The following is a 26,034-nucleotide window of genomic DNA, read 5'->3' as shown; positions in this document are numbered from 1 at the left end:
AGACAACTGTAAACTAAAAATGTATAAATATAAACAAAAATTTGCATCAACAGAGTCAGTTTTCGGCTATTGGCCTGAATATTTCTACCATATTTTGCATTACATTATTAAAAAAACCTACCAGATACTTTATCCATTCAATTTTATAGCAGTAGCAGACAAAGCCTCTGAGGAATGTCAGCTTCACTATCGGAAAACCTTTTGGGGAGGTTTATAACTCGGCCATTTTAATTTCACTTTGCACAGGAACTCAGTGAAAAGAGCTTTAAGCTCAAAAAATTTCCTCCCCACAGTCAATCGTTTAAATGTTTGTGAGGTTTCTGGTTTTAGCTATACACAAAAGAATAGGACTATTTGGGATTTTAGATGCCTCTTTAAAAGAGCTTAACTGTTATTTCCAAAAAATGAGGTTTTTCAGACCATTAGCATGTAAACAATGACAGAGACATCTTGTTTTTTATATCTGATCAATAAAACAGGAACAGCCGAGTTACTAAGTCTGAGAAATAACAAAAAGGTTATAGTAAATATGCACTGCAGTTTATACTGTTGCATACACAGTCTATGTAAACCACAAAGTCCCATTCACCGTAATGGGATTCTGCATGGCAAGATTTACATTGTAATGATTCTCCCAAAAACAACATGCTGTAAGCCATTTCACAGTTTTTTGCACATTGAAAATATCACACACAGTAGCAAGAAAATCATAGCATCTTTAATATGCAAAAATTTGAGAAATGGAATGTCATGTCAGTACACTGTAAACCTTTATGCAAAATATCGGTCAATGCATCGGCACCGCAGTGGTTCCACCAGCCCTGACAGTGACAGCATCAAAAACAGAAAATCAGGTTCCATTGACTCTCATCCAATGCAGCATCAATGGAAAAACCAGAGCAATGCAATTATATATCAGCTCTAAAGAACCAGTACAACCAAAATATCAAATCAGGTCTGGGGTAGGGACTGATCATAGAGTGTGCCGGGGCTAAAGAACACAAGTGCTTGTTAAAGAATTGCAGGCAGCAAGGCTACTTCGTTCAAATGCTGCTGTTAAAGAATGAAAATGCATACAAAAAAGCTGTATTAAAGATACATTAAGGCTCTGATTTAAATAATTGGAAAACAAAGATGTCCTGAATCAAGACCACTGTTCATCCTTAGCTTGCTTTACCATGCTCAGGCATTCAGCCCTTTTAAAATGCAAGATAATGCACAACTCGGAGTCAAGCAATGCCTGAACACAGCACAATAAGCCAAAGACAAAATGGCAGCCTCCAGATCCTGCCAATATGCAGGTTTAAAAATCAGACCCTTAACATTATTTAAAAGTTTCTTTTTTGTATTTATTAAAATACACACTCTTGCAAAATGTATGGCTCATCGAGCAGTTCATAAAACACATACAAGCCTACAACACCAAATTCTTACAATATAAAAAACTTCTTTTAAAAGAAGTTCTAAGTGATGTCAAAAACCCTGTTTCAAACACAAATCAAATTTGTGTAAGGGCCTGTTTCTAAGCCAGTTGTCATTCCAGCTATAAAACTGGACCTTGGGACACTGGTCTCCTCATATTTTTTACATGGAGACTTTATTTTGTTTTCTGTTAGTTTTCTAACACAAAAGCTCGTCATTGAAATTCAAGTTAACACTGTGTTTAGAGACAATTAAATTCCATACTTCTGGCTCTGCCAGAAATGTAAACATAAGATAAATTTTCAGTTCCCTGTTATATCTGAAGGGGAAAATTTTTATGTTGTAGGTACTACATCTCCATGGCACACTCCAGTGGGAACTTTGCAAAAGAATCAAACTCTACCATTTCATACCTGCTCCAGGACTGGAGCTGTTTCTTTGTTGCCTTCCTTTTTTTCAGCACCATCTGCAACAACAGCTTTGGATGCCAATAAACCTTAGGAGAAAAGTTGCAAATATTTTTAGTTAGAAGTACCTTGCAACAAGAATTCGTAGAGAAAGAAAGAAATATTGAGACAAGAAATATGAACTACACAAATCTACAAAATAAGAAAACGGCTTTCTGAAATGCTTCCACAAAAAGCTGAACACCTTAAATTAGAAGAAACAAAAAGTAAATGACATCCCAACAATGGCATGCTTACATAGGAAGCATTTCTTTGGCATATTTACTGACAAGAAGAAAATCAAATTATCAATTCTAAAATAAAGCTTTGACATTCTTCCAAAGCCCAAGCACTTGAGCTTTAAAACCAAACGTATGACACGTAAGTTAATCTTGAAATCAGAATTGTTTACAAAACTTCTCTCTCCTCTTTCCAGTCTTTGAGAAATTTACATCAGAATTTGTATTACCACTTCTTAATTATAACACATGCAAACCTTTCTTGGACATAATACAACCAAGGATTTAATTTCCAAACAAATATTCTCAACAGTGGAGCTCCCAGATTACCTCAATAAGATTACCATATTGGGAGCAAATAATATATGACAATATGTAACTTCATTCACCAACTTATGTAAAATATCATTACTACAAAAAATCTGGAAAGACAAGGGGCATATAAATACAAGAAAGCTTTCTGTCAGTGAAATATGGCAATAGCTTCAGTTGTACCTCACACAATAACTTTAATTGCCTAACAATGCAGAGACAGAAGTTCTACACCATTAAGAAAATACAGAACTAATAAAACCCAAAAAAACGAATCTGAATGAAAATTTCTATTGCAATCTCTGGGAATGTCAATATTAGGAGTGAGGAGTTCAAGTCCTCAACATTAACATGACAAATTCGGAGGGAATTGCTAGAGCCTTCCATAAAAATTAGATATGGCCAAAATTAATATAAGGTTCACAATGTCCAAGGAGTTATAAAGTAGTGATGCCTGGGCTCTCAGGAAGTGTTCAACACATTAAAACAAAACAAAAAAATTTCAGCATTCAACAATAAATTCCAAGTGTTTTATCTTATTTATTATTTATGTTAGATTAAGTTATGCTTTAGTTTAGCTTAACTGAAAAACAGAAACTTTCTTAATCCTATTAGATAAAAATGAAATTATCAGGTAAGATTTTAATTCTGCATTACATTACATACAACATTTAGTTTTTATGGACTTAAATGAACATTTTAAACTCAAATTATCCTATTTAAATCAAGTTGTAAAAATTGCAGTGTTATTTTCTTTGTAATCATACATTTATATCAAAAAGTGTAAAATAATTTTCAAAGTCAAAGTGAAGTTGAGTTTTAAATACAAAAAAAAAAAAAAAAGGCAAGCTACAGTTTATGAGGCAGTGTTTGTGGTGCTGTAAGCCACAGGCTGCCCAGAGAAGAGTGCCCCATCCCTAAGGGAGTTCAAGGCCAGTCTGGATGGGGCTTAGAGAAAGCTGGTCTAGCAGATAATGTTGGAATTAGATGACCTTTAAGTTCTCTTCCAACCCAGACCATTCTGTGATTCTCAGATTCTCTGATTTTTAGTTTTAGCTAGATGATCCCTGCTCAGAAATTGAAGCTATTAAATCACTCTAGAGTCAGATCTGCCACTATATAATCCTTATGATTTCCCTTTTCTCTACACCATTAAGTATTTTTCTAACCAGGCACCATGTCTGTAGGACAAAGCATCCCCACAAGCTACTGCAAGCCAGGACTACAGGCTCACCACCCTGTCTGTAAGAGCACCCAACAAAGCCAAAGCAGGGAGTGGCCCAGTGAACCAGGAATGTTTTGTTCTGCAAGCTCACTGCAGCTTTTATCTGGTTTTAGGTACCAACAGAGCAGGAGAAGACGTGGAAGCAAACATTCCAACAGAGGCAAAAACTGACTGGAAGATGACATGAATATGTGCTTAGCAGGGGATATTCTTCACCTTTGGGAAATGTAATTGCTACCAGTGCTAGTAGCAAAAGAAAGCACAAAGGTGAATGGTGAGCAAAGAATACTTGATGCAGATGTGGGCCTTGTGGCAGAGAAGACCCTTCTCCATCAAATGTTGAATGCTGAACTGAAATCCAGGGAACAGTTCCCTTTATACAGCTTCCAGCAATAGTGTTTTGTACTATTTCCCCAATACAGCCATAAAAACCTGGTAAATGTTTTCCTAACAATTACAACTCTTACTATTTTGTAGCCACTCCAATGGGTACACCAGCATTATTCCCAACCTTCCTTCAAATCTAAAAGCTTGTGCTGGAGACAAAAATGTCACAATACAAGTGTACACTGATATACAGTATTTTATATATTGTATATACAAGCATTTAATGCACAGGAAATAAACACGTGTCAGGAAAAAATTTGATAGCAGTCACATTTTCAAAATGTATTGGTATAAAAGTATGCTATGAACTGCAGAAGTGTGTTAATTTGAGAACAGATACACGAAGTATCTACAAGGCAAGACCAGTTTCTTCTTGCAGTTAAAGGATTAATACACTTTCAATGAAAGGTAACACATCCTCTGCTAGCCAAGTATGTCTTGTAGAGACAGACACACTGTTTTTAAAATTATAACAGTCAATGGCTGCAAAATCATGGTTTGATTATTCAGTTCAGTTTGTATGAACCTGTGCCACTAGTATGATTCTCATAATACTCTTGAGGCAATAATCTATGCTCAAGCAGAGGCAAATATAATTTCTAAAGTTAAAGGTTTTTCAGCTGGTTTTGGTATCTATTGTTACTAACTGCTATTGGAAAGAAATTAACAGGGCTCTGTCTATACATCTCTAGTCTCTCCATCTTATACTACACTGCTCATGGCAGCAATTAAATTGGAACTTAACTGAAAACGTATGTAGCATGGGAAAGGAGAAGAGAAATGGGGCTGATAAATTTGACATCCATGAACAAAACTTGCAACCAAAGAAGGAGCTTTCCAGGAATGACAATCCAGGAGGCAGAAGACAGGTTTTTCTAAAGACTGCTTCCTTTGTAAGAAAAGAACAGATCCTTTTCATCCTTTCTTGGATGAAAAGCAGGACATGAGCTGCCAACACTCTCCTGGGCTGCATCAAAGGCACTGTGGGCAGCAGGATGAGGGAGGTGATTCTGCCCCTCTGCTCAAACCCCACCTGCACTGCTGTGTCCAGCTCATGGGTCCCAGCACAGGGAGGACATGGACCTGCTGGAGTGAGTCCAGGGGAGGGACAGAGGTGGTCAGAGGGCCGGAGCACCTCTCCTGTGAGCAAAGGCTGAGGGAATTGGGATTGCACAGCTTGGAGAAGAGAAGGCTCCCAGGGGACCTCACAGCCTAAAGGGGGTCTACAAGAGAGCTGGAAAAGGACATTTTAGAGGGGCATGTTGTGATAGGACAAAAAAGAATAGATTCAAACTTAAATGTTTAGATGTATGTTTAGATAGGAGAAGGAAATTCTTTCCTGTGAGGGTGGGGAGGCACAGGTTGCCCAGAGAAGCTGTGGATGCCCCATCCCTGGAAGTGTGCAAGGCCAGGTTGGAAGGGGCTTTGAGCAACCAGGTCTAGTGGAAGGTGTCCCTGCTCATGGCAGCAAGGTTTAAAGCAGGTGAACTTTAAGGTCCCTTCCAACTCAAACCATTCCATGATTCATAGCATTTTATTTTTACTGATTGAGAGACTAAAACAGAACCATTCTCATAAGAAAACTGACTAAACATCCTCCACCAACGAAAGACTGGATAAGCCAAAACATGTAAAAAAAAATCTCTCACTATGCATTTTAGCAAATTCAGTTATTTTTGTTTTGCAGAAACAAGTAAGAATTTTTATCTACTTTCAAAAAAACAACCCCAACAAAAAAAGCCCCTATTATTTGTAACACAGAAAAGTTTACCAGCCTTCACATGAAATACTGTTCACTAGAATAACAAGTGGAATTAATTTCTATCTTACAGTGTGTCTAAGGACTCCTGTGTTAAGGAAGGGACTCCACAACTTTTTTCAACCCAGCTTTTGAAATGCATCTGATACTTTCCCAGCACAGGTACAAACATAACACTTTGTCCTAAATACTGACAGGATTAAAGCTTTCTTATTTGGAGGACTCTAAATTGATTTTTTTTTTTCCCGGGACAAGTAAATTCCTATTAAATTCTGGAATAAATGCATTTTTCAGCTTTTAAAGATAAGACAAATTGATTAATTTCCTGTTGTATAGCATGTATTCTGTAGTAATATCCCTGTTTTCCATTAATATGTTTGAGCAATAAAGATAAGGAATGAATGCTTAAGACACTGAAAAAAAAAAGTCAGATCTTTATATCTTCAACTTGTAGGGATGTTTATTTCTAAATGAGAAACTCTTTTTAGCAAAAATTTCACTTCAGGAAGAAATATTTTCTGTTTCTCCATAGCTAACCCTAGCTTTAATTTATAGTAGTATGCAATTCATACTACTGACATTCTTAAGAAGTTGCATAAACCCAAAATCACCAATAATGAAGAAAACTGTACAGTTAGAAGTAAAATATGCTCAAGAAATTAAACAATTCAGGATGGCTTCTATACTAAAAAACTAAAAAGTACAGTCTGTGACCAATTTATGAACCAGGTAGGTTTTACCATTTATGAATTCCTTTAAAATTCTAAACAAGTACAGACTGCAGTGACCATCTGCCTCATGAATGTGATTCTATGCAATCTACTTCAGCACCTTCTTTACAAACATGAATATTTCAATACATGAAAAAGGAACAAAGTCAACAACAAAAAAACTCTTTTACCAGTGATCTTGTTTAGGCGAGCTCTCTTGGCCTGAAATGAGTTGCCTAGATTACTTTTCCTCTTGTGTGATAACGTGCTCTCTGACTGCACAAAGGGCATCTTTGGAACATCCACTACAGGAAATCCTACTTCTAAACACAAGAAAAACCTCATTAACTCACATGTCATAAATGCATAACACCCAAAATACTTAAGTATTTCAGAACTACTAATAGAATACTGTAGTAAAGAAACTTTAGATGTTTATAAAAAAGTTAAATGATACATTCTGAAGATCTAGAATTACACACTGAAACAATAAAAGGAGACTATCTAAAAATTTGTAATTTTTACTGAATGTTGTGAGAAATAAGCATTAAAGATCTAAAATGAACAAATCTTATCAACTCAGATACAGTTTCAAACACCTCTGAATATTGATATAGCATGCATATTGGAATTTTTTTTTCTTAAAATAAGATCAGGGATTATCTCACAGGGAAGAGAAGAGACAGGAATATCAACCAAATTGTACAATAAAATAATTAAGATAAAATTATGTTCTGCTCTTGATAAAGTTAGTCATAAGTTTAGCACAAGCAGTAAATGCTGACTGAACTAGATTTATCTGATAAAATAGTTTTTGAATCTATTACCATTATGTATCAGAAGGTTATCATAACAGCAAATGTGACATTTTCCTCTAGAAATATTAGTTATTGCTTAACTGCAAAATTAGCAGCAAGAGTTCAACACTACAGAAAAACCAATTTTATGTTTATAGAATGTGCTTTTACCAAATGTGTCACTAGATGTAGGCTCCTCTTCCTTTTTTTGGACTTCCTGCATGATTGTAGAGGTTGAGGTTTCTTCCTTTTTTGAAGGGACTTTTAGCCATTTTCTGTCCTCTTTATCTTTATTGCTGTTTGCACTGGTTCTAGGTTTACTTCCTGCTTTGTTCTTGGCTGCTGCAGCAGCAGCAGCTTTGACCAAAGCTATCCAATCCTCCAAAAAGGAAAAAATGGTGAGTAAGCATTATAAAGTGCCTAAGACTCAAACAGAAAATATCCGTAAACCCAGCGAACTTTATCTAGAAATGTTCAAATGAAATCCAATTTATTTTTATGGTTACTACTCAAAGGGTGCTAAAATTTACCTTCCCAAATTTCCAAATAAACTTGCAGCATTATCAGTATACCACATGGAAAAAAAGAAAAAAATCTTCCAAAAACACTGTATGTAGAATTCTGGCTGTACACATTCCCTGTTAAATTACTTTTTGTGTCATTGCTTTAGAAACCCAGGAGCTCCCAGTCCCAGAAGACTGACATTTTTCTTACCCTTCTGGCTCTGAAACACACAATTCCATAGTTGTTGACCTATTATGCAAAGCAACAACTGCCTCAAAGCAGTGTTTAGCTGCATGGAAATCCTCCTGAACTAAGGTGATAAACCAGGGATAACTCCTATCTCATTACACCTTTGTTTCTCGAGCAGGAACAGACTCTTCTACAGACTCTTTTACTATTATATATTACAGATTTCATTCACTAAGTTCAATAAAGTACGCTATAGTATGACTGAATTTCACAATTTATATTTAATGTAATTAAGTGTCATTTTGCATAATTGCTTATTTGTAACATACTGAAACATTGAAGGGGTGAACAATACATCCCACTCTAATCTACTTTTTGGCATTTAGACCAAGTCAAACCACCCTACAAGGCAATGGAAAGAACTTCCTTGGCTGAGCCAAGCTCTTTCCACTAGTTTAGAGCAATGAGACTCCACCATTATGTCATTATGTCTCCTAAATGTCAGGGATCAATCTGACTGCCAAATCTGTAATTGATCCTTTTAACTAATGTATTTTTTTGAATTTTCTATAACACTGAGGTACAATATTCTTCCATAGAGAAGTGCAGTATAGAAGGCAGTAGAACTGATCAACCAGTCAGAATGAAGCACCTGAGTGCTTTGAATGACAAGTACTACCACACACAAAAAGAAAAAAAAAAAAAAAAGACATTTTGTCTAATTACCCATGAGTGCTTTACAAATAGTACTTTTTTTTTTCCTCAACTGCATACAGACTATTTTATTCTGGAATATCTCCTTGTTGTTATGTCATCATATGAGATACTCAAAGTAGCTTGATTTTACAAATCTTGTTCCAATGCAACCTTTTCCCCACTCATTACATATTATAAGCCTTTCAAGTTTCTGTTCTGTTGAGGGTTTCTTTGCCTTCTTTGACATAAGAGGAAATCATAACACAAACACAGAGTTAATTCTCTTTGCATTATGCTTTTCCTTTTCCATAGTTCAATACCTTTAAATCACTGCTTCATATGGGTTATGCTTCTTCTTTACACCAACTTACATACTTAGAAACGGCAACAGTTTTGATTCCTCTGAGATAAAGTGTTCCATGTCCACACTGTCAGTGCAAGATGCAGCCAGCAGCAAAGTCTGGGAGCACTTTGGCAACGCTCACACAACAGGCAGCTACTGAGGCCACGTGGTGACATGCCAGCACAAAGGAGCGTGTCTAACTGCCAGCTGCATGGTCAGTCTAAAGCACACATACCTCTCTTTTGGCCAGCCAAAACGAGCACACCTACTAGCTCCAGTCCATCCAGAGCCTTGCCCACAACCAGGATAAAAAAAAAGATTGAGCTATTTGTGGTGGTGAGGAATTAGGAGACCTGAGAGTAGAAGTCTTACACTGTACCCTGGCTAAGGGATGAAGAGGATCAGTAACATGGCTGGAGATTAGATCTTATGATGAAAGTGGGAAGGGGAAGTAGTGCAGCCTGCATCAAAACAGCTTCTAAAGACCATCCTAATTTTCAGTCAAGCTAAGCACACTGGAATCAAAAGCTTTCAGAAGACACCAAGCTTCCAAAGATGATGCTGAACCAAGTATCCTGGTCTAAGTGTAGCTGGTGCAACATGGAAAGGAGTTGTGTGGTTTTCTTTGTATTTAATTTCACTGCTTGGACACTGTTCTTACAACATGGAGTTTACAGTAGCAGGACACACAACAATGAAGCAAACAAAAGTTGAACATTCAGAAACCAGAGAAGAGACACATTCATTATGGTGACAGTTATACTTTTTTCCAAGATTAACATCATTAACAAATTTAAACTCAGTGAAGAGAACCTGAAGCAGTTGTGATGGACAAGATTATGACAACAGATTCCTTCCAACTTAAAATAATTTTGTGATTCTGAATTGTTCAGAAACTCTGTGGGTCCATTTTTGTTTTGGCTCTGGAGTAAACATACAGGCACTAAAGTGACAGTTAATGCCTGCTTTTTAACCTTGAATTACTGCTGAGTGATTGCTCAGCAGCACAGCTCCTGACATGAGAATTATTTAGCATCTAAAATGGTAAGGTGACTATATTTTTTTTTGTAGAGCACACAGAATTCCTCATTCAAAAGGATACATTTGTGTCTTTTTCAGAATTTTTACCAAGAAATTAACAAAACAATTGAAGAATAATAGTGGGATCCTAAAGCATGATAAATTCTGAAATCTGCCTCAGGCTAATAGTATATCTATTCTATCAACCATAATAGCAGGACGCTAAATATCATAGATATCACAGAAACTAGCTACAAATTTTAACAGTAGGACAATTTCCCAGATCATACAAAGCAAAGGCCCAAATATGAACACATTTGAAATTAACAGAGTAAAAGCAAAATCCTTCTAAGAGAAGTTTTCCATATTTTTCTTTCATTTCCTGACATTGTCTCTCTATTGGAAGTAGTTGTTGAACTCTGAACCAGCTACTCTGCATCATCCAGCCTGATTTCCCACTTCCCTCAGTATCTCACCTCAGTGAGCTTCTCATTTATATTTGTAACTTTAAAAAAATATAAAATACATCCAAAAATGTGTATTTCCTTCTTCTTCTTTCTTACTAAAATTCAGCTTTCACGTAAACTGAGAAAATTGACAGGAGAATAGTAATGACCCACAGCAGTGAGAAAACAAAGCATTACTTTATGACTACTGAGTAAAACTGTCATTATGCTAATTAGATTCACTAAATCAAAACACAGGAAATTGCACGATCAAGAAATACATCAGCAGAAATTACTTAGCGGCCTTACACATCAATTGGCTAAAAATCTTGTATTTTAAAATATTCCTTGTGTAACCATAATCCTTCAACAGTGGGAAGGCAAAACCAGAAAAATTTCCAAGATCCAACCCTTGCGTCAGTAGCAGAATTCACACATACATCGCTCTCCCTCCACCTGCCTACAACCACCACCTTTTTGCTTCTCCACAGTACTAAGGATTCAGCTGCTTTTTCCTCTTCTGTCACACCATAACTTCCAACTCCCACACGTTCATACATACACATACATAAAACATGAATCTACAGACTGGCTGATTCCACATCAAGCCTGGATTCCTTACCCTCACCTTTCAATTCTACACAGTCTGCCCCACCTACATCTTGGCTCACATTGTCTCCTGTCACATCTTCTTTTTTTCCTCTGGCCCATTCGCAAATCCATGCTTTTTTCCTCAGCTTCCTCTTCCTGTGTGCCAAGTCCCCTCCCTCTCCTTCAAATCCCTCCTCAAAACTCACTTCTTTTGGTTCGATTTCCGTCACTAATCTCAGCTCCGGCGCTATCTGCTCCCTCTCGCGCGCCTGATTACATCGAAGATAAAACAAAAAACATGAAACAGAAAAAGTAAGTTATCCAAACACTTCATATGTGCTCTCACAAGGGCAGTCTCAATATCCCTTTTTTCCCCTCTCTGTACTACGTTAGTCACAGATCTGTGTGATTTTGAATAATTTGTGCTTATCTGAACCACAGCTGAGCCTCAAGACTCACTGCACTGAGACAATATTTTTCACTCTTTAAAAATTTTGCTTTTCTATCCTCATTACTGAATTTTATTAAAACGCACTTCTGCTGCAACTCAGGAATAGTTTGAGTGCTATAGCACCTACAGTCTTTTCCTTCAAGTCACATTAAGCTCAAATCAAAGTATTAACTAATCTCTATCTCTCTCCAAGTAATTTGAATTCTGCATGCTTAGCACACACCTTCCACAAAGATCTTAAAATTTGTTAAATTTATTGATGTACAAGAACTTGAAGTATCTTAAGTTTACACTCATCTCTGGAAATGTATTTTTTTGTTTGGATACAAAGAAAATACAGGTTATAAGTTTAAATTAAGCATGAAGCATTGCATCTGACAACTCTATTTAATTTTTCAAATCAGTTTACAGTCTTGGCATTTTTGTAACCTGTACATAAATTTTAGTAAATGCTTTCTTACAAAATACATAATGCAAAAGAGCAAAAATATGCAGGGGAGTTTGAGGCTTAAACAAAGCTCAGTCTCAAATAACTAATTATCAACCAAATCTTAGTTCACATTTTTATTCTGAAGTAACAAAAAAATCACTTAGAAAAACAAACATTTTTCCATTGCATTATATGCAAAAGAAGTTGCAAGAAAAATTATATCTTTGCCTTTGAAAGCTACAGACTTTCATGCTTATTTCTTATTTTGCAGGATTAAATGCTACAACTAGTATCAATCAGCATTACAGAAAGCAGAGTTGGAGGTGTTCTTGTATTCAGGCAACTTAAAAATTCTAAATCCATCTCAGAAAGTGTAAATTTGTGCCCCCAGTTCCTTCTCAAACTTCATTGAAGCAGCCTACATTCAACCCCCAAGATGCATAAGTGGCACCATAACTCTCAACTACTGAGAAAAATCAGAAATAACAGATGAGCTGGACTGCCACCAAACAAGTCTGGACAACATAATGGTTGTGAAGTAATGGATTTACTCTTTTTTTTTTTTAAAGCTGAAATTGCCTGTGGCCTAAAGAGTAGTAACTAAATATTAGACACAACATTGCTCCCTAGAAAAAGCACAGGACAGAATCAGGGAGACTTTCCACTGTCACAAAAGGCTTATTTCTTTTCTGTCACAATCACGTTACCAGAGTTTTGCTTTTTGTAAGTAAAAAGGAACACTCAAGCTTTCTAACTTACTGTCATACTGACAGTATTCCTTGAAATACCACACACTGGTTCAACAGAGTTACTGTAAGTTACTGCAGCAAGAAGCCAGGGTTAGTGTGACTATAGATCTCAGTTTAATCTCCTTCAGGAAACATCTTTTAAATAATGCAGTGATGCCTGCACTAAGTTCCAGTGTCCCCTGCACAGTGGATCAACCCTACCATACAGCTACCTTTACCCTGGAGGCCAGGATGTGGAGATGCTTTCAAGCCAATTCAATTATCCATCTGCCCTGGTCACAATATGGATGGCTACAATGGTAATTATGAAATACTTGAAGTCTGCAAAGTTAAAAGTATTCTGAAGAAAACTAAGAGCAAACAAAGACCAGTTTTCATAGATTTTGTCTCAAATAGTTTCAGTGGAGTAATTTCTCATTAAATATTAAACACAGTTACCATGCAAAATAAATGCAATGGCATTTACACTGAAAGCATGTAAGAGTTTTCAATGATGTTTCCCTTTCACAAGTAAAGATAGGCCTAGTGACTCAATCACGTCCTCTACTTCATAGTCTCCCTCAACTTCTGTTGAGGATCTCTTCTTTAACAGCAACTGGACATTATAAGAGACAAGAAATACTTATCTGTCTGATTGCCTGAAAGTTCTGATACAGGGGAAAAATCCCCAAAGTCATGTTCGTAAAAAAATGTGGGCAAAAAGCTCTCATAGTAGCAAACAAAAGATATGGGCATAGGGTGGGGAATAAATAACATTTAAAAAAAAATCAGCAGCACAGACTGCTGATAAGCTAAAGCTTTTTTCCTGAAAAGACACCAGAGGGAAAAGTCATTGGATGCCCCTGGTTTTGCAAACTCTGTAAGACAAGGCTTTGTGAGGAGATTAGTTGGCAATGGAGTGTCCAGCAGCCAGACATTTCAGTGAGGCAAGGCCACTTGAGCAGCACACTCTGAGGCATCATCATAAACTGGTGAAGCAAGGCAGTGCAGGGCCTAGAATAAAGACTAATCTAAATCTAGTTGTGCTACTGACACTTCTACTGTCTCATGATAGAAAAAAAAAAACCAAAAAAAAACCACCAAAACAAACCCAAACAACTACACAAAAGCTAACAAAGCAATTACTCTAATTATTCTTACCTGCCCTTTTGCATCCTCTGGCATAGATTTGATATGCATCCTTTTAAGACATCGAATAACACCATCATAGAATTGCACTGTAAATGTTCCTAGAATGGATTGAGGGAATCACTATGAGTAGTTAAGAAACAAACACACTTTGTTACTATGAAAGCTTTATGTTCTGCATGTTACTTTGTATGACAAGAGTAACCAGGTGTTGCCACTAGACAGGATTATGAGAGGCACAAAAAAACATAAATGACAGAAATTCTGCTTTAATACTGTTACTCTTTGTCCAGCTGGGCATTTTCAAGTATGTTTAAGCTATTGAGTCACATCTGCCCATAATTCATTGAAATAGTTATGTAATATTTAAGGTGTCACACTAGGGAAATATTTCAACTTCATCCAAGTCCTCATTTGCTCTAAACTACAGTAAAAATGTCAATTTCTTATGTTCATTAGAAATATCACCATTGTGAAGTATTTAATCTGTGTTCCCTTATTTTTCTATTTCCACTGGTTTTTTTCAATAATAAGAGTGAAAACAATGATGAAATTATGAAAATTTAAATAGAACTTTAACTCAAATCAGCACTAGTACAAAATAGTCCTAAGACTGTGCACAGGAACTTCTGATCGTTGAAACAGTAAAAACATTTTAAAAAAGCTTTTTATCTTCTAGGAAAAATTTCACTTTTCAAATTTGATACAGATAAAAGACAAACATTTAACTAAATTTGATATAAAAAACACTTGCACTTAATATCAGGGCAGAGAGGAAAACTTTATAGCCATATCACTTTTTTAAGCAGACTAAATCTACAGCACAGCATTTTCAAGCAGACCTTACCAATGGATCATTGCAATACATACCCTCTTTATTAATTGCTTCAATCTTTGCAGGGTAATATCGACAGTCTGTCCAACGAGCTAGGACTTCTTCTCCAGGTTTAAAATCCTATTTTAAACAAATTTAGTAATTAATATTTAAATAGATTTGTTTTCCTAAAAAATAAGTATTATGTGCTAGAGAGATTTAATGTAGGAAAACAAGTCGAGCAGTTTACAAAAGTCCAAGACAAAATAAATGTACCACTTACAACAAATTCTTCATCATCCTTCAGCCCCTCTTTCCTCAGTGCTGGTCGCTCCAAAGGTCGCAACCTGTTGCTGTCCCAGTAAATCCACTCGTCGTAGCGATGGCTCCAGCGTTCAAAATGCACCAACATCTTCCCCTCCTCATAATCTATCTTCTCAATTCGAGATGGGTACCTGGAGTGTTAAACACAGACTGCTAAGTCTCAAAGGTTTCTGTCTTGGTTTAGATACAATAGTGGCTAAATGACCTTTCAGAAAGTTGTATGAACACTTTGTAATGAAAACTCTCTAAGTCTGAAAAAGGCTAAGTAACTGAAATGATTGGATCACATTTAGTTCAAGAATCTATAAACAACATTGACAATTGGAATCAGGCAGAATTGAGCTCCTTCTGCCCTTCAGAGAAGTATTGAAAGAGATTCAGAAGTGCACAGAATCTCCTAAAAAAATGAAAGTTAATTACATCACTGATTTTTTTTACCAGCATTTATATTAGGGCTGCTCTAAAGTTAACAATGTGTATGGAAAAGAAAGACCACAGGAAAAGGACAGCTGCCTTTAACTTCCACAACCTGTTTTTCAAACCAAGTACTACTGTGAACCAATAGTAAAAGAGCAGACCTTGAGCAACCAATTTCCAATCCTACTGCAAATTCTTTAGCTAGAAAGGCAACTGACATATATAGGGAACCTGTCGACATCATCAATTTTGAATATAATCTCTCCAAAATACTGGTTGTGCTCTTAAAGGAGTCTCTAACACTACGTTCTGACTAAAATATAAGTTATCAGGAAGTACAGGCCTTCCTTATTTCTTACTACTCGGACCTGCACATTAAAACAAAAGATGTCAATCTCAATTTGCTCCTTCTTTTCTCCTGTCCTACTTCTTCAACTGCAGTGATGTATACAGCTTCCCAACATTAAAATATCTCAGGAGCTACCAATTAAGAAAATCTCTGATTTTTCTACTGCAGCCACATTTTACCCGCACATCAGAATTCAGAGACAGTCCAAGCTCTTGATGCATTTCTCTCAACCATACATTTCAGAAACACTAAATATTTTTATATCCATTCTTTAAGATCCCATCTTTTCCTCGCTGAACTTCCCAAAAAACCCATAAAGTCATAGTCTAAAACTGAAGCCTCTCATTTGCCACTCCCCTAATAAAATCTTTTTCAAGTCCCTCTTTCAAGTCTTTCAAAGAAACAAGATCAGCCCCTCTCCCCCCTCTAAAGTAGACTGACAACAACAATCTAACAAGAAAGGTGGAGCTGATGATGTACAGCATTAAAACAGCTTGTAAAACTCTTGGGTCAAACCTGTATCCCAGCAGTAATATTCTGGTTTAACTTTGAACAAGGCTTCAAGAAAATAAGTCAGCCATGAGATGGTTTCTCTAAGCCTTGCCTCTGATTATACTTTAAATCCATGTGCTGCTACACTCAGAAATTTTATTATTAGAAAATTTATTAGAACATTTCTAGGTTTTTTTCATCTTCCGGAGTGTTCCAGTTTCAGACTTAAAATTTGATACTAAAACATCAGAATAAGCAGGAAGAGGAGAAAAGCAGAGGAAAAGTCAAGTTACTGTTACAAAGGCAAGTGTGTGAGAAACAATGTAACCTAAGGGAGTTGCAAGTAGAGGAGGATATTTAACAGAGGGAAAGAAGGGAAAAAAAAAACCAGAAAAGCAACAGGAGAGAAAGTTCATTTTGCAGCAATCAGAAATGGAAGCCAAGAACAGTGATTCCCTTTCCCAGTACAGCTGGAAATTTTAGGTTTATTGCATGCCAGCCACCAGTGATGCAAATCTATGGCTGTTTTACAAAATTCAGGGCCAAGCAGCTGAGAGAGAATTCTCCTTTTCCTACACATCTCCAGTGCAAACACTCTGCTCCCACTATGGGCATCCCTATAGCAGTTCCCTTGTTAGGCCAGCAGCAGCCAAGACACCATTCCAAGCACTCTAAGACAACAGGAGGGATAAACTGGGAAAATACAGCACTGACATGGAAAGAGCAAACCATGTAAGAGGGGAAAGTGAGATGCAGAGCAGAGTTTAGAGACAAATATTTTAAAATTAAGATACTTATAAAGAAAATGCAGCAAACCAAGAATCAAGACATTAATATACATACAAAATCAAAAGAGAAAAGGTTAGCATCAGTTAATAAAAGAAGACGTGCAAAATTTTAATTCTCATTAGAGATCACATTATATCAAGACGTGAAGCTTAAGGTATTTATAGGTTAATTTCTCTTTGCTAAATACAATTTCTGCTATCATCTTTCTAAAAATCCATTATATGTCCTTAGAGATGGAACTGCCCAAGCCATATGCAATTGGTTATTAGCTAACCCAAACACAACTCTGTATTTAGCAACAAACTATTATTCCCAATATCCACTAAATTTAGCCACACATTGTGCCACAAATATGTACAAACAGTAATATTTCACAATACTGATCCCACAGTGGAAAAGACCAGAACATATGTATTGCAGAACTTACTCTTGTAAATTATCCCCTGCACAAAAAGATCTTTCTGGTGATTTTGTACTTTGACTGAAAAGAATTGATTTCATTAATTAAAAAGATTAACATAAAGATGATTACACCTCTTACACTTCAGAACTTTTATGTAGAAGTTACTTCCATCACAAAGTTATAATTAGGCATTTGAAGAAGTACTGCAAAGGGAGACACAAACACCATTCTTTACAGTACCAAAGAATAGTAATATCTAAGGACGAAATAACTTCCCAGTCAGGTTAATTCCCCCAGCAAGTAAGCCACACTAAGTCATCACAATGAAACTGATATACACTGGATGTGACAACACTTCATCAGAACAAACCGGAAAAATTCCACTCTGAAATTTGAGGGAAAAGTCTTCACTTTAAAAAAAAAAAAAAAAAAACACCTCAGACCAGCACACTGAGATTCAATAATCAAGGAATTTCTTTTATGGGAAGAAAAAATATTCTGCAAATTTTGGGTGTGATTTTTCAAAAAGCTGCTGGAAAGAGCATGTAGTAATCAGAAATGAAGTTCATCCAAATTTCAGGGGGTTTGGTCTTGCTTTTCCAAGAGGGAAAGAGAGAACTGCTGTTACCTGAATTTACATGCCCAGTTTACACATTGCATACCCTCCATTCTCAGGTTCCAATCTTGGCACTTCCAACCCATTAGAATTATGCAATATTTTTGGAAAGCCTCAGAATTTGATATGGCTTAAAAACTAATAATATGAAGCCCTGGTCAGGCAACAACAGTGTTCTAACATTTATACAATAAAAAAAATAATTGAAAACTTCCCACTTCGCTTTTTGACAGTGTAAAAAAAAACCCAAACCACCGAGTATTTTTTTCTAATGCACTCAACACACATTAACAACCACACAGACAACACTTCTTTTTTACATCATCCTTTTAACCCTTCAAAAGTGACCAAGAAGTGGTGAACTGCCTTGTAAAATGGGACAATAGGCATTTCAGACTATAAAAAAAGAATACAAAAACATTAGTAAATCTGCCCAAGTTTGTACCTACAAAGTCTACAAACACACTCATACTTCTTGCCTTTCTAACATTGGTTTAAAAAGTACTTCCTTCTACCTCATAGAGGATATAAAACCAAATACCTTCCGTACTGACTTCTCACAAATAGGGTTCTAGTGTCTGCAAAATCTGCAAACATCTATTTCTAGGTCCCCACATTTATTATACATATATTGTATTAAATATAAAGCAGACTTCACTTCCCTTTCTAACACTTACCAAGTAACCCAGTCAACTGAAATCCAAAGGAAGGACTGTAGCAAGTAAGATTTCTCAAAGTCTTTCAGGGAAAAGACCACCTCCATACTGGGGGGTAGGGGAAGTGTGTGGAAATCCATCCAGATAATCAAATATACCAGGAGGTAGTACTGTTGTTCCAACAACTAACCTATTTTAGAAGGCTGTTTCCATTCCAGAAACCAGGGCCATCTATCTGTACTTCATTACCTGACTTAAGAGTTTAGATCGAGCAAATCAATAAAGACTACGGTCTCAAAAAACAACAAGGTTTTTCCAATCAGTATCTGCTGCTTACAGGACAACCAGTAGAGAGCTACAGCCAAAAAAGCCCACACAAAAATATTAAAAAAGGAAGAGATGCATCTTTAAATACATCAGCTTTGCAGGAACAGTGTCCTACTTGTGGGAGCTGTCAGCTCAAGAACTCTTACACACAGACATGCACTTGCAGGTAAGTGCAGCTCTACTGCTTTTTCATTTGCTCTGTCAGCAAAGAGAGGCAGAAGAGGGTGCATGCACATGTATCAGTTTTTGTATGAGATCACAGGGGAATTCAAACTGAAAGCAACCTCAGAAAGCCTCTAGTCCAACCTCCCACTCAAAGCAGGGTCAGCTATGGCAACAGGCCAGGTTTTCCAGTCTTGAAAAACTCCCATGATGGAGACTCCACAAACTCTTCAGGCAACCTGATCCACTGCTTGACTGTCCCAACAGGAAAAAAGATTCTGCTTGAACCTAGTCTGAATATCCCATTTCAGCTTGTGCCTGTTGTTTTGTTCAGTAACTACCTGTAGGGTTTGGCCAAGTCTTGTTGATGAAAGCCCTGTAGGTATCGGAAGGCTGACAGTGGGATTTCTGAAGCCTTCCCCAAGTTAAAGAAATTATTTCCTCCCTTCCTCTTCATAGGTCACACACTCCTCTAGCCCCTGATCATTTCACATACTTAATAATTTTCTATTTTATAATTTCCAATCCCATCTCATTTATTATCTGCTGACAGATGATCAGTTTTGATTAGAGCTGCAGTTCATAGTTTGCTTTAGCAAATTTAAATGGAACAAGTGGTACAAGTTCTTCATGCAAGATGATCTCCTGCAATAGCACAACTGCTGTACTTGATAAAGGAGCAATAAAGCAAAAATAAACATGCTCATTGACAGCCTGTCTTTGCTGACCAGTCTGACCAGGCTTTCTTCTACTCTGTCACAGTGCATGACAAATGACACCAGTGATCCAAACACCGCCTGCAAAAACTTCATTTTAAACTACAGGGCTTTAAAGCACTAAGTAGTCAAGGTACACCAATGATTCCTCCAAAGTTTACAAAACATAAATGAAACACCAGATGCCAGGAGTTCAATTTCAGCAACTACTACATAGTTGAAAATTAAAGTACTGCAAAAGTACCTCAGAAAACAAAAACATATTTTACTGTATTTTTTCTTACATTCTCTAAAAGCCTTTCTTGATTAACATTTTAAGTAGTCATGATGATTAGATGACAGCAAGCTTTCAGAAAAATGGAGGAAAAAAATCCTTTTAAAGGCTATTTTTCAGCAAGTGTTCACAATTTGTCACTTGCAGAAAGACTGAGCTAAGCAATACCAATGCTCTTCAATTTGGCTTTTGTTAAAAAATAATAAAGAGATTTCATGTAAGTTCAGCAAATTTATTTTCTTTGAAGTATGTATTTCTGCATGCAAATGAGCAGAATGCATACAGATTATATATAGAAAGAATTTTAAAAACATCCACCACCCCCTTATGCAAGAGAAAGCCAACTAAAAAAAATCCCATAGACTATCATTGCAACCCTTGACACCCTAATAACAGCACAACAGTAGATTTTCTGTCACAAGGTATTTGGGTTTGTATTATTAGTTCATTTTGCATTACTAAGTATTACTGTATTTCAAGCTCACTTGAAATATAGTCCTGTTTTCATTATTGCTGCAACTGCTAAATTTTGACATTAACTTTCTTCTGTATATGGCACCATAAAAATTTACATGTGTTTAAACTTGACCTGGGTCTACCTGGTGTACAGATAATAAATCAAATCCTGGAAAGTTCAGGATAGATTCTGTTCTTCCTGAAAACACCCAGCAACTCAGCTGCAGAGCTTGTGACGTGGCCATGGCTGGCAATCCAAACCTAGACAACAATTCCAGCACTGACATGCAACCCTTCCCTGGAAAAAGCTGGGCAGGTCTGACACAAACCACACACTGGATATTCAGTGATATTTTTTTTTTTACTATTAAGCTATTTTTACATATTAATTTTTGTTACCTGATTACATAGCAAATTATCTCTAGTCACAGAAGATGTTATAAAAAGTTTTATTGCTCTATTTTGGATGTTTTTCTTATGCTGCCATTCAGTTACAGAATCAGTATGCTGAAAACCCAGCCTACAGCAACAGGTAAGAACAAGAATAGTTCTATAAACCAAGTCCTTTAGAGTCCATTTATTAAGACAAACACTCTTCCTATAGTTAAAATCAAAGCTCTACAAATAAAAAGTTTGACCCAACTTTTTATACAGAGCACATAACACTGGAGCAGACATGTCAGTAATACACAGACTTCCCTCTCACATCACTTGGAGTTAGAAGGATAAGATATTTACAGGACCATGCTGAACTCTTCAGGAATGCAACAGAAAAGCAGCTACACACCTCTACATTTCCTAGCCTTAATAAATCAGAGAGCAGCTAAGAAAAAACTTCTAAGTAGAAGCATCAACTACTTCTGTCACCTACTTTAACAAAACTAGGGATTTTTCAAACTCAACTAGCATGGCCAGCACACATCAACAAATTAGCCCACTTGCTTTAATAAAATTTTTACTAACAATTTCTTTCATCAGAACAGGTCCTTTCACAACATACATGCTGTGCAGCACAGTCCTTGTGCCCACAATTTCCATTTCACAGTCTCTGAATTCACAATATGCCTGGGTGGTTGCAGAGTCACAGTTTTAAGCACTTAATTCCTCCAGCTGTTTAATTAAAAACACAACTGTATCTGCCTATCCCATGAACTCCAATTCAGGATGTGGGTTTGTTTTTTTTTTTAGGATCAGTTTTGTGAACCTGTCAAGTGTGACAACTGAATACAAAACAACTCCCCTTGCATGCCTTCAAATGAAGACAAAAGAAGTCTTTGATCATGAAGTTTGCCTCACTGACACAGGGATCACCTCGGCCATGACACTGAATTCCACACTTCTCCAGGAAGGCTCTTTGCTTGCTGCAGCTGCACAAGCCACCAAGAGCAAATAAGCACAAACTTGTAGAAAAGTTTAGCTTGATTTCTGAAGTGAGAATATTTTCCTAAACCCTAACACTTTTAACAGACTTAGATGGAAATTCATAAAGTTCACGTGTGGAAATTGTCAACTGATAGGTGCACTGATTTTTATAATCAATTATCAAAGCACACAAACTACACAAAATAATTATGCTCTCAGCAAACACTACACAATGTCCTCCATACCATTTCTGCAAATAGTCCAGTGCCTCCAAACGAGCACCAATCTCAAATGTGATTCCAGGACGATTTGGAGGCTTTTTACTCATCTTGATATTATCTTTTTCACCACCTTTGAAGGAAGGAAAAAAGTTGCATTAAAATACATTATATTGTTTAAAATGTGTCATTGACAGCGAATATATTCCAGAGGGTGCAAAGATGCAAAACTGTGATCCTGACTTTGTATTAACTGCTTAGCTTACAGAAATACAGTCAGGGCCCAAAAAAACCAAAAGGCATAAGAAACCCACATACATACTCATTCAGATTTCTTTCTCTTCAAAAATATTTGTCATTAACCTTAAGTCAAAAAATAAGAAAAAAACACAGTGCTCATCTCTTTAACTCTACTAGACTGTAATTCCTTCAAATAATTTTTAAGCAAAATTTTAATTTACCTATAATTAACATGTGTGCTCTCCTCGGGTGAAGAAAAGGCAAACCGAGAAAAACTTACCTTATCAAGAACAGATAAACACGGCCTAAAGGACAAGTACGATTAAATTAGCAAAAACAAAAAATAAACAAAATCCTATACTGAGTATTTCTATGCACTCATAGCACTGAGTTCCAGCCACAACTGCCTTCTAATTTTATTTTGCAGCTCAGTCACTATCAAAAAGAAAAAAAAAAAAACCTCTGTGCAACTACTGTCGCTATCACCGCGACTCTCCGCGGTGCTCCCTGCCCCGAGCCCACCTGCCGAGCGGGAGTGCCGGGGTGCGGGGTCGGAGCTCGCAGCCCCGCACTGCGGGGGGAGCGACACCCGGCCCCCGTTCCCCAGCGGGGCTCCCCTGCCGGCCCCGGCAGCGCGGGCACGCCAAGGGCGCAGCGCGGCGGGGCCGGAGCGGCGGGGCCGGAGCGGCGGGGCCGGAGCGGCGGGGCCGCGGCGCTCGGCGCACCGGGGAGGCCCCGCCGGACCCCCGGCCGCGGGCGGGGCCCGGCGCCAGCAGAGCCGCGGGCGCCGCCCCGCCAGGCCCGGTCGGCGCGCGGGGGGAGCCGGAGCCCCGTCGCCCGCGCTTCCTCCGCCTTCCCTCCTCGCCACCCCCGCGCCGCCGGCCCTTACCGCCCGCTCGGCTCGCTCGGGGCCCGGCGCGGCTGCCGCGGGCTGTCCGGCACGGCCGCCCCTCACCGCCCCATCCTGCCCGCGCCCCGCGCGCGTCACCGCCGCGCGACGCGCCCCGCCCCCGGCACGTGACTGCGCAGGGGCGGGGGCGAGGCAGACAAAGAGCGGCGGCCCCGGCCGGGAGCGGCGGCAGCGGGACCGGGCAGGGCTTAACAAACACCGCCACAGCTTAGCTTAACAGCACTGCCCCAGCTTAACAATGCTGCCCCAGGAACAGCGGAGGGAAGGGAAGGTGTTTAATTACGGCACCGGAGCGTTTCTCGTGTTGGCCAGGGCTGAGGGAGTTGCGGCTGTGCATCCCCAGAGGAGGCGGCTGAGAAGGGAGCTCGTCCCGGAGGATCTGAAGGGCAGGGTCAGGCCCTGCTCGGCGGTGCCATGTACAAGAGGGAACGGGCAGAATGCACGGGGGGTTTCAGGTGAAAAGGAAGAACTTTTGTGTGTAGTGAACCTACACTGAAACATTGCCTAAAGAGGGTGTGGAGTCTCTCCACTAATTCACAATCCTGTGCAATGTGTTCTAGAATGACCCTACTTAAAGCAAGGAGGTTGGACCAAGTGACCCAGTGCTGTCCCTTCCAGCCCGACCGGTTCTGTGTCTGTAATAGGGATAAAAAGACTCAGGGCAGTCACTGAGATGGTCCTGGAGGTGCCACAGCCTGTGGCTGGTGGCCCCAGGACAGCCCCAGCCAAACAGCAGCCTCACAGTGGCCTGTCTTTGTCTCTGGTTTTCACCCATGAAACCAGCTTCATCTGACCCACAGTTTTTCTTGCTTTTATTCATCCCAGCCTCCCCCCGTGCTGCTGAGAGCTGGGTGGGTGCTTGGCAGCTGGTGAACAGCCCACTGCTGTCCCTGTGACAACCAGTGTTGTGGTGACTGCTGTGCTGCTTATCACTGCGTTCTGCTCTGCCTGAGAGGCCTGTGATAAAGGCAATGACCGTGAGCCAAGTCTGGCATTTGGCCCCTGCATTGCTGCCATCCCAGTGCTCAGGGAACAATTTCACGGAGTCTTTCCTTCCATTCTTCTCCAGGACAGATGTCCCCAAGCTTGTAATGGCAAGATCAGCATCATCACATCCCATGGATGTGATCAGTAAAATAAATGTCAAATAATAAAAAGGCATAGTGTACTTCTGGAAACTGTACATTCTGGATCATAGAAGCTAGGGAGTCCTTTCCATTAAGTGATCTATAAGAACTTTTTTGAATGTATTGAGTTTGTGTGGTAAGACTTTGGTAGTGGGGAGCTTCTGTGAGAAGGTGCCAGAAGCTTCCCCCATGTCCACCAGAGCCAAAGCCAACTGGGTCTAAGACAGATCCACCACTGGCCAATGCTCAGGCCATCAGTGACAATGTTTTGCCTTGGGTGGTAACTGGTGAGTGATCTCAGGGGTGATCCTTAGGACTGACCTCTCCTCTTGCCCTGGAAGCCTTTTGTTAAATTTACTCTCCTCTGTCCATTTGGGAAGGGCAGTGAAAGAGTGGCTTTGGTGGGCACCTGGTGTCCAGACAAGGTCACTAAACAGCATCAGGACAGACAGGACAGTTTGTATGGCAGCCCTTGGAGCTGTCCAGAGAGTGCCCCCCGGACCAGCTGTGAGAAACATGCCGTGTGCTCACCTGGAGCAGGAAACACCTGATTGACCTCTGGGGTTCTGGGGCTGAGGGAATCAAGGGTCTGGGATGTACCAGGTGTTCACAGGGAGGGGAACCTCTACACATAATGCAACTGCAGCTGCATGGAATAAGGGGGTAGGGTTGATCACACAGTGGGCTCAGAGCAGGAACTCCCAGTGCCCCTGAATGCTGAAAGAGGTCACCACTGAGCCAGGAGGCAGAGATTTCAGAGCAGCATCTCAGGAGGTGGCTCAAGCCCAAAAGTATAATAAATAGCAGAAGGCAAAAGGCAATATGCTGTGTTTACCAATGTTTCCTGTTGTGTTGTGCAAAACCATCTGATGTGGAAAGCTACTGAGTGGAGCACAAGTCGTGGACCAAATTAATTGTTTGCACTTGTATGGATGTTTGGGGGATGTCCCACAGACTAAGGGAGTGACATCTGTGCATGTGTCACTGGAAAAGAAGGGGGATCATGATTGATGGTGATGATGATAACACGCCAGTGTGGTGGCTGTTGCTGAATAACACCTCCACAGTGTCAGGGCTCACTTTTTTTTCACTTTTTTTTTCACTTTTTTTTCACTTTTTTTTCACACTCATCTTCCCCAGCATGCATGCAAGGGATGGGCAAGAGATTGGGAGGGACAGTTGACCTAAACTGGCCAAAGGGATATTCCATGCCATAAAACGTTGACCTCAGCAAGAAAATCTGGGGCAGAACAAGAAGACTGGTGGGACATTTTTTTCCAGGGTGACCATTGCTGGAAGATGGAGGGGTATAGGTCTGCTGATGGGAAGTGCTGAGTGCTTGCCTTTGAATTGCTTGGGGTTTTTTTTGGGTTGGGTTGTTTGGTTTAGGGGTTTTTGCTTTCCTTCATTTATTAAACTGTCATCATCCAGATCTGCAAACATTTCTGGAGGTGCTGGTTGACAGTGACTGAACATGAGCCAGCACTGTGCCAAGGAGAAAAATGACATCCTTGCTTGTATCAGAAACAGTGTGGCCA

The 26,034-nt window shown here is 38.9% G+C and overlaps 1 protein-coding gene across 10 annotated transcripts in view; it reads right to left on the bottom strand.

The window, feature by feature from the left end:
- Positions 1 to 23,482, bottom strand: part of PHF20L1 (PHD finger protein 20 like 1) — a 57,296-nt gene extending 33,814 nt beyond the window's left edge. For 2 of the 10 annotated variants that reach the window (XM_064397618.1, XM_064397667.1), the window contains exons 1-9: positions 23,349 to 23,482; positions 22,247 to 22,352; positions 14,942 to 15,113; positions 14,715 to 14,799; positions 13,857 to 13,945; positions 11,293 to 11,355; positions 7,469 to 7,676; positions 6,692 to 6,820; positions 1,836 to 1,918 (exon numbers count right to left, since the gene is read on the bottom strand). In XM_064397618.1, the coding sequence (XP_064253688.1) occupies positions 1,836 to 1,918; positions 6,692 to 6,820; positions 7,469 to 7,676; positions 11,293 to 11,355; positions 13,857 to 13,945; positions 14,715 to 14,799; positions 14,942 to 15,113; positions 22,247 to 22,329 (912 nt within the window). In that variant the 5' untranslated portion in view covers positions 22,330 to 22,352; positions 23,349 to 23,482. Of the gene's footprint in view, positions 1 to 1,835; positions 1,919 to 6,691; positions 6,824 to 7,468; positions 7,677 to 11,292; positions 11,356 to 13,856; positions 13,946 to 14,714; positions 14,800 to 14,941; positions 15,114 to 22,246; positions 22,353 to 22,739; positions 22,906 to 23,348 lie in introns of those variants that run through there. The other 8 variants (XM_064397596.1, XM_064397645.1, XM_064397652.1 and 5 more) reach the window with 6 other exon arrangements.
- Between the last annotated feature and the right edge of the window lie 2,552 nt (positions 23,483 to 26,034).

The sequence above is a fragment of the Passer domesticus genome, chromosome 1, assembly GCF_036417665.1.
Source record: "Passer domesticus isolate bPasDom1 chromosome 1, bPasDom1.hap1, whole genome shotgun sequence".
Classification (NCBI taxonomy): Eukaryota; Metazoa; Chordata; class Aves; order Passeriformes; family Passeridae; genus Passer; species Passer domesticus.
This window is presented reverse-complemented; position numbering and strand designations above follow the sequence as displayed.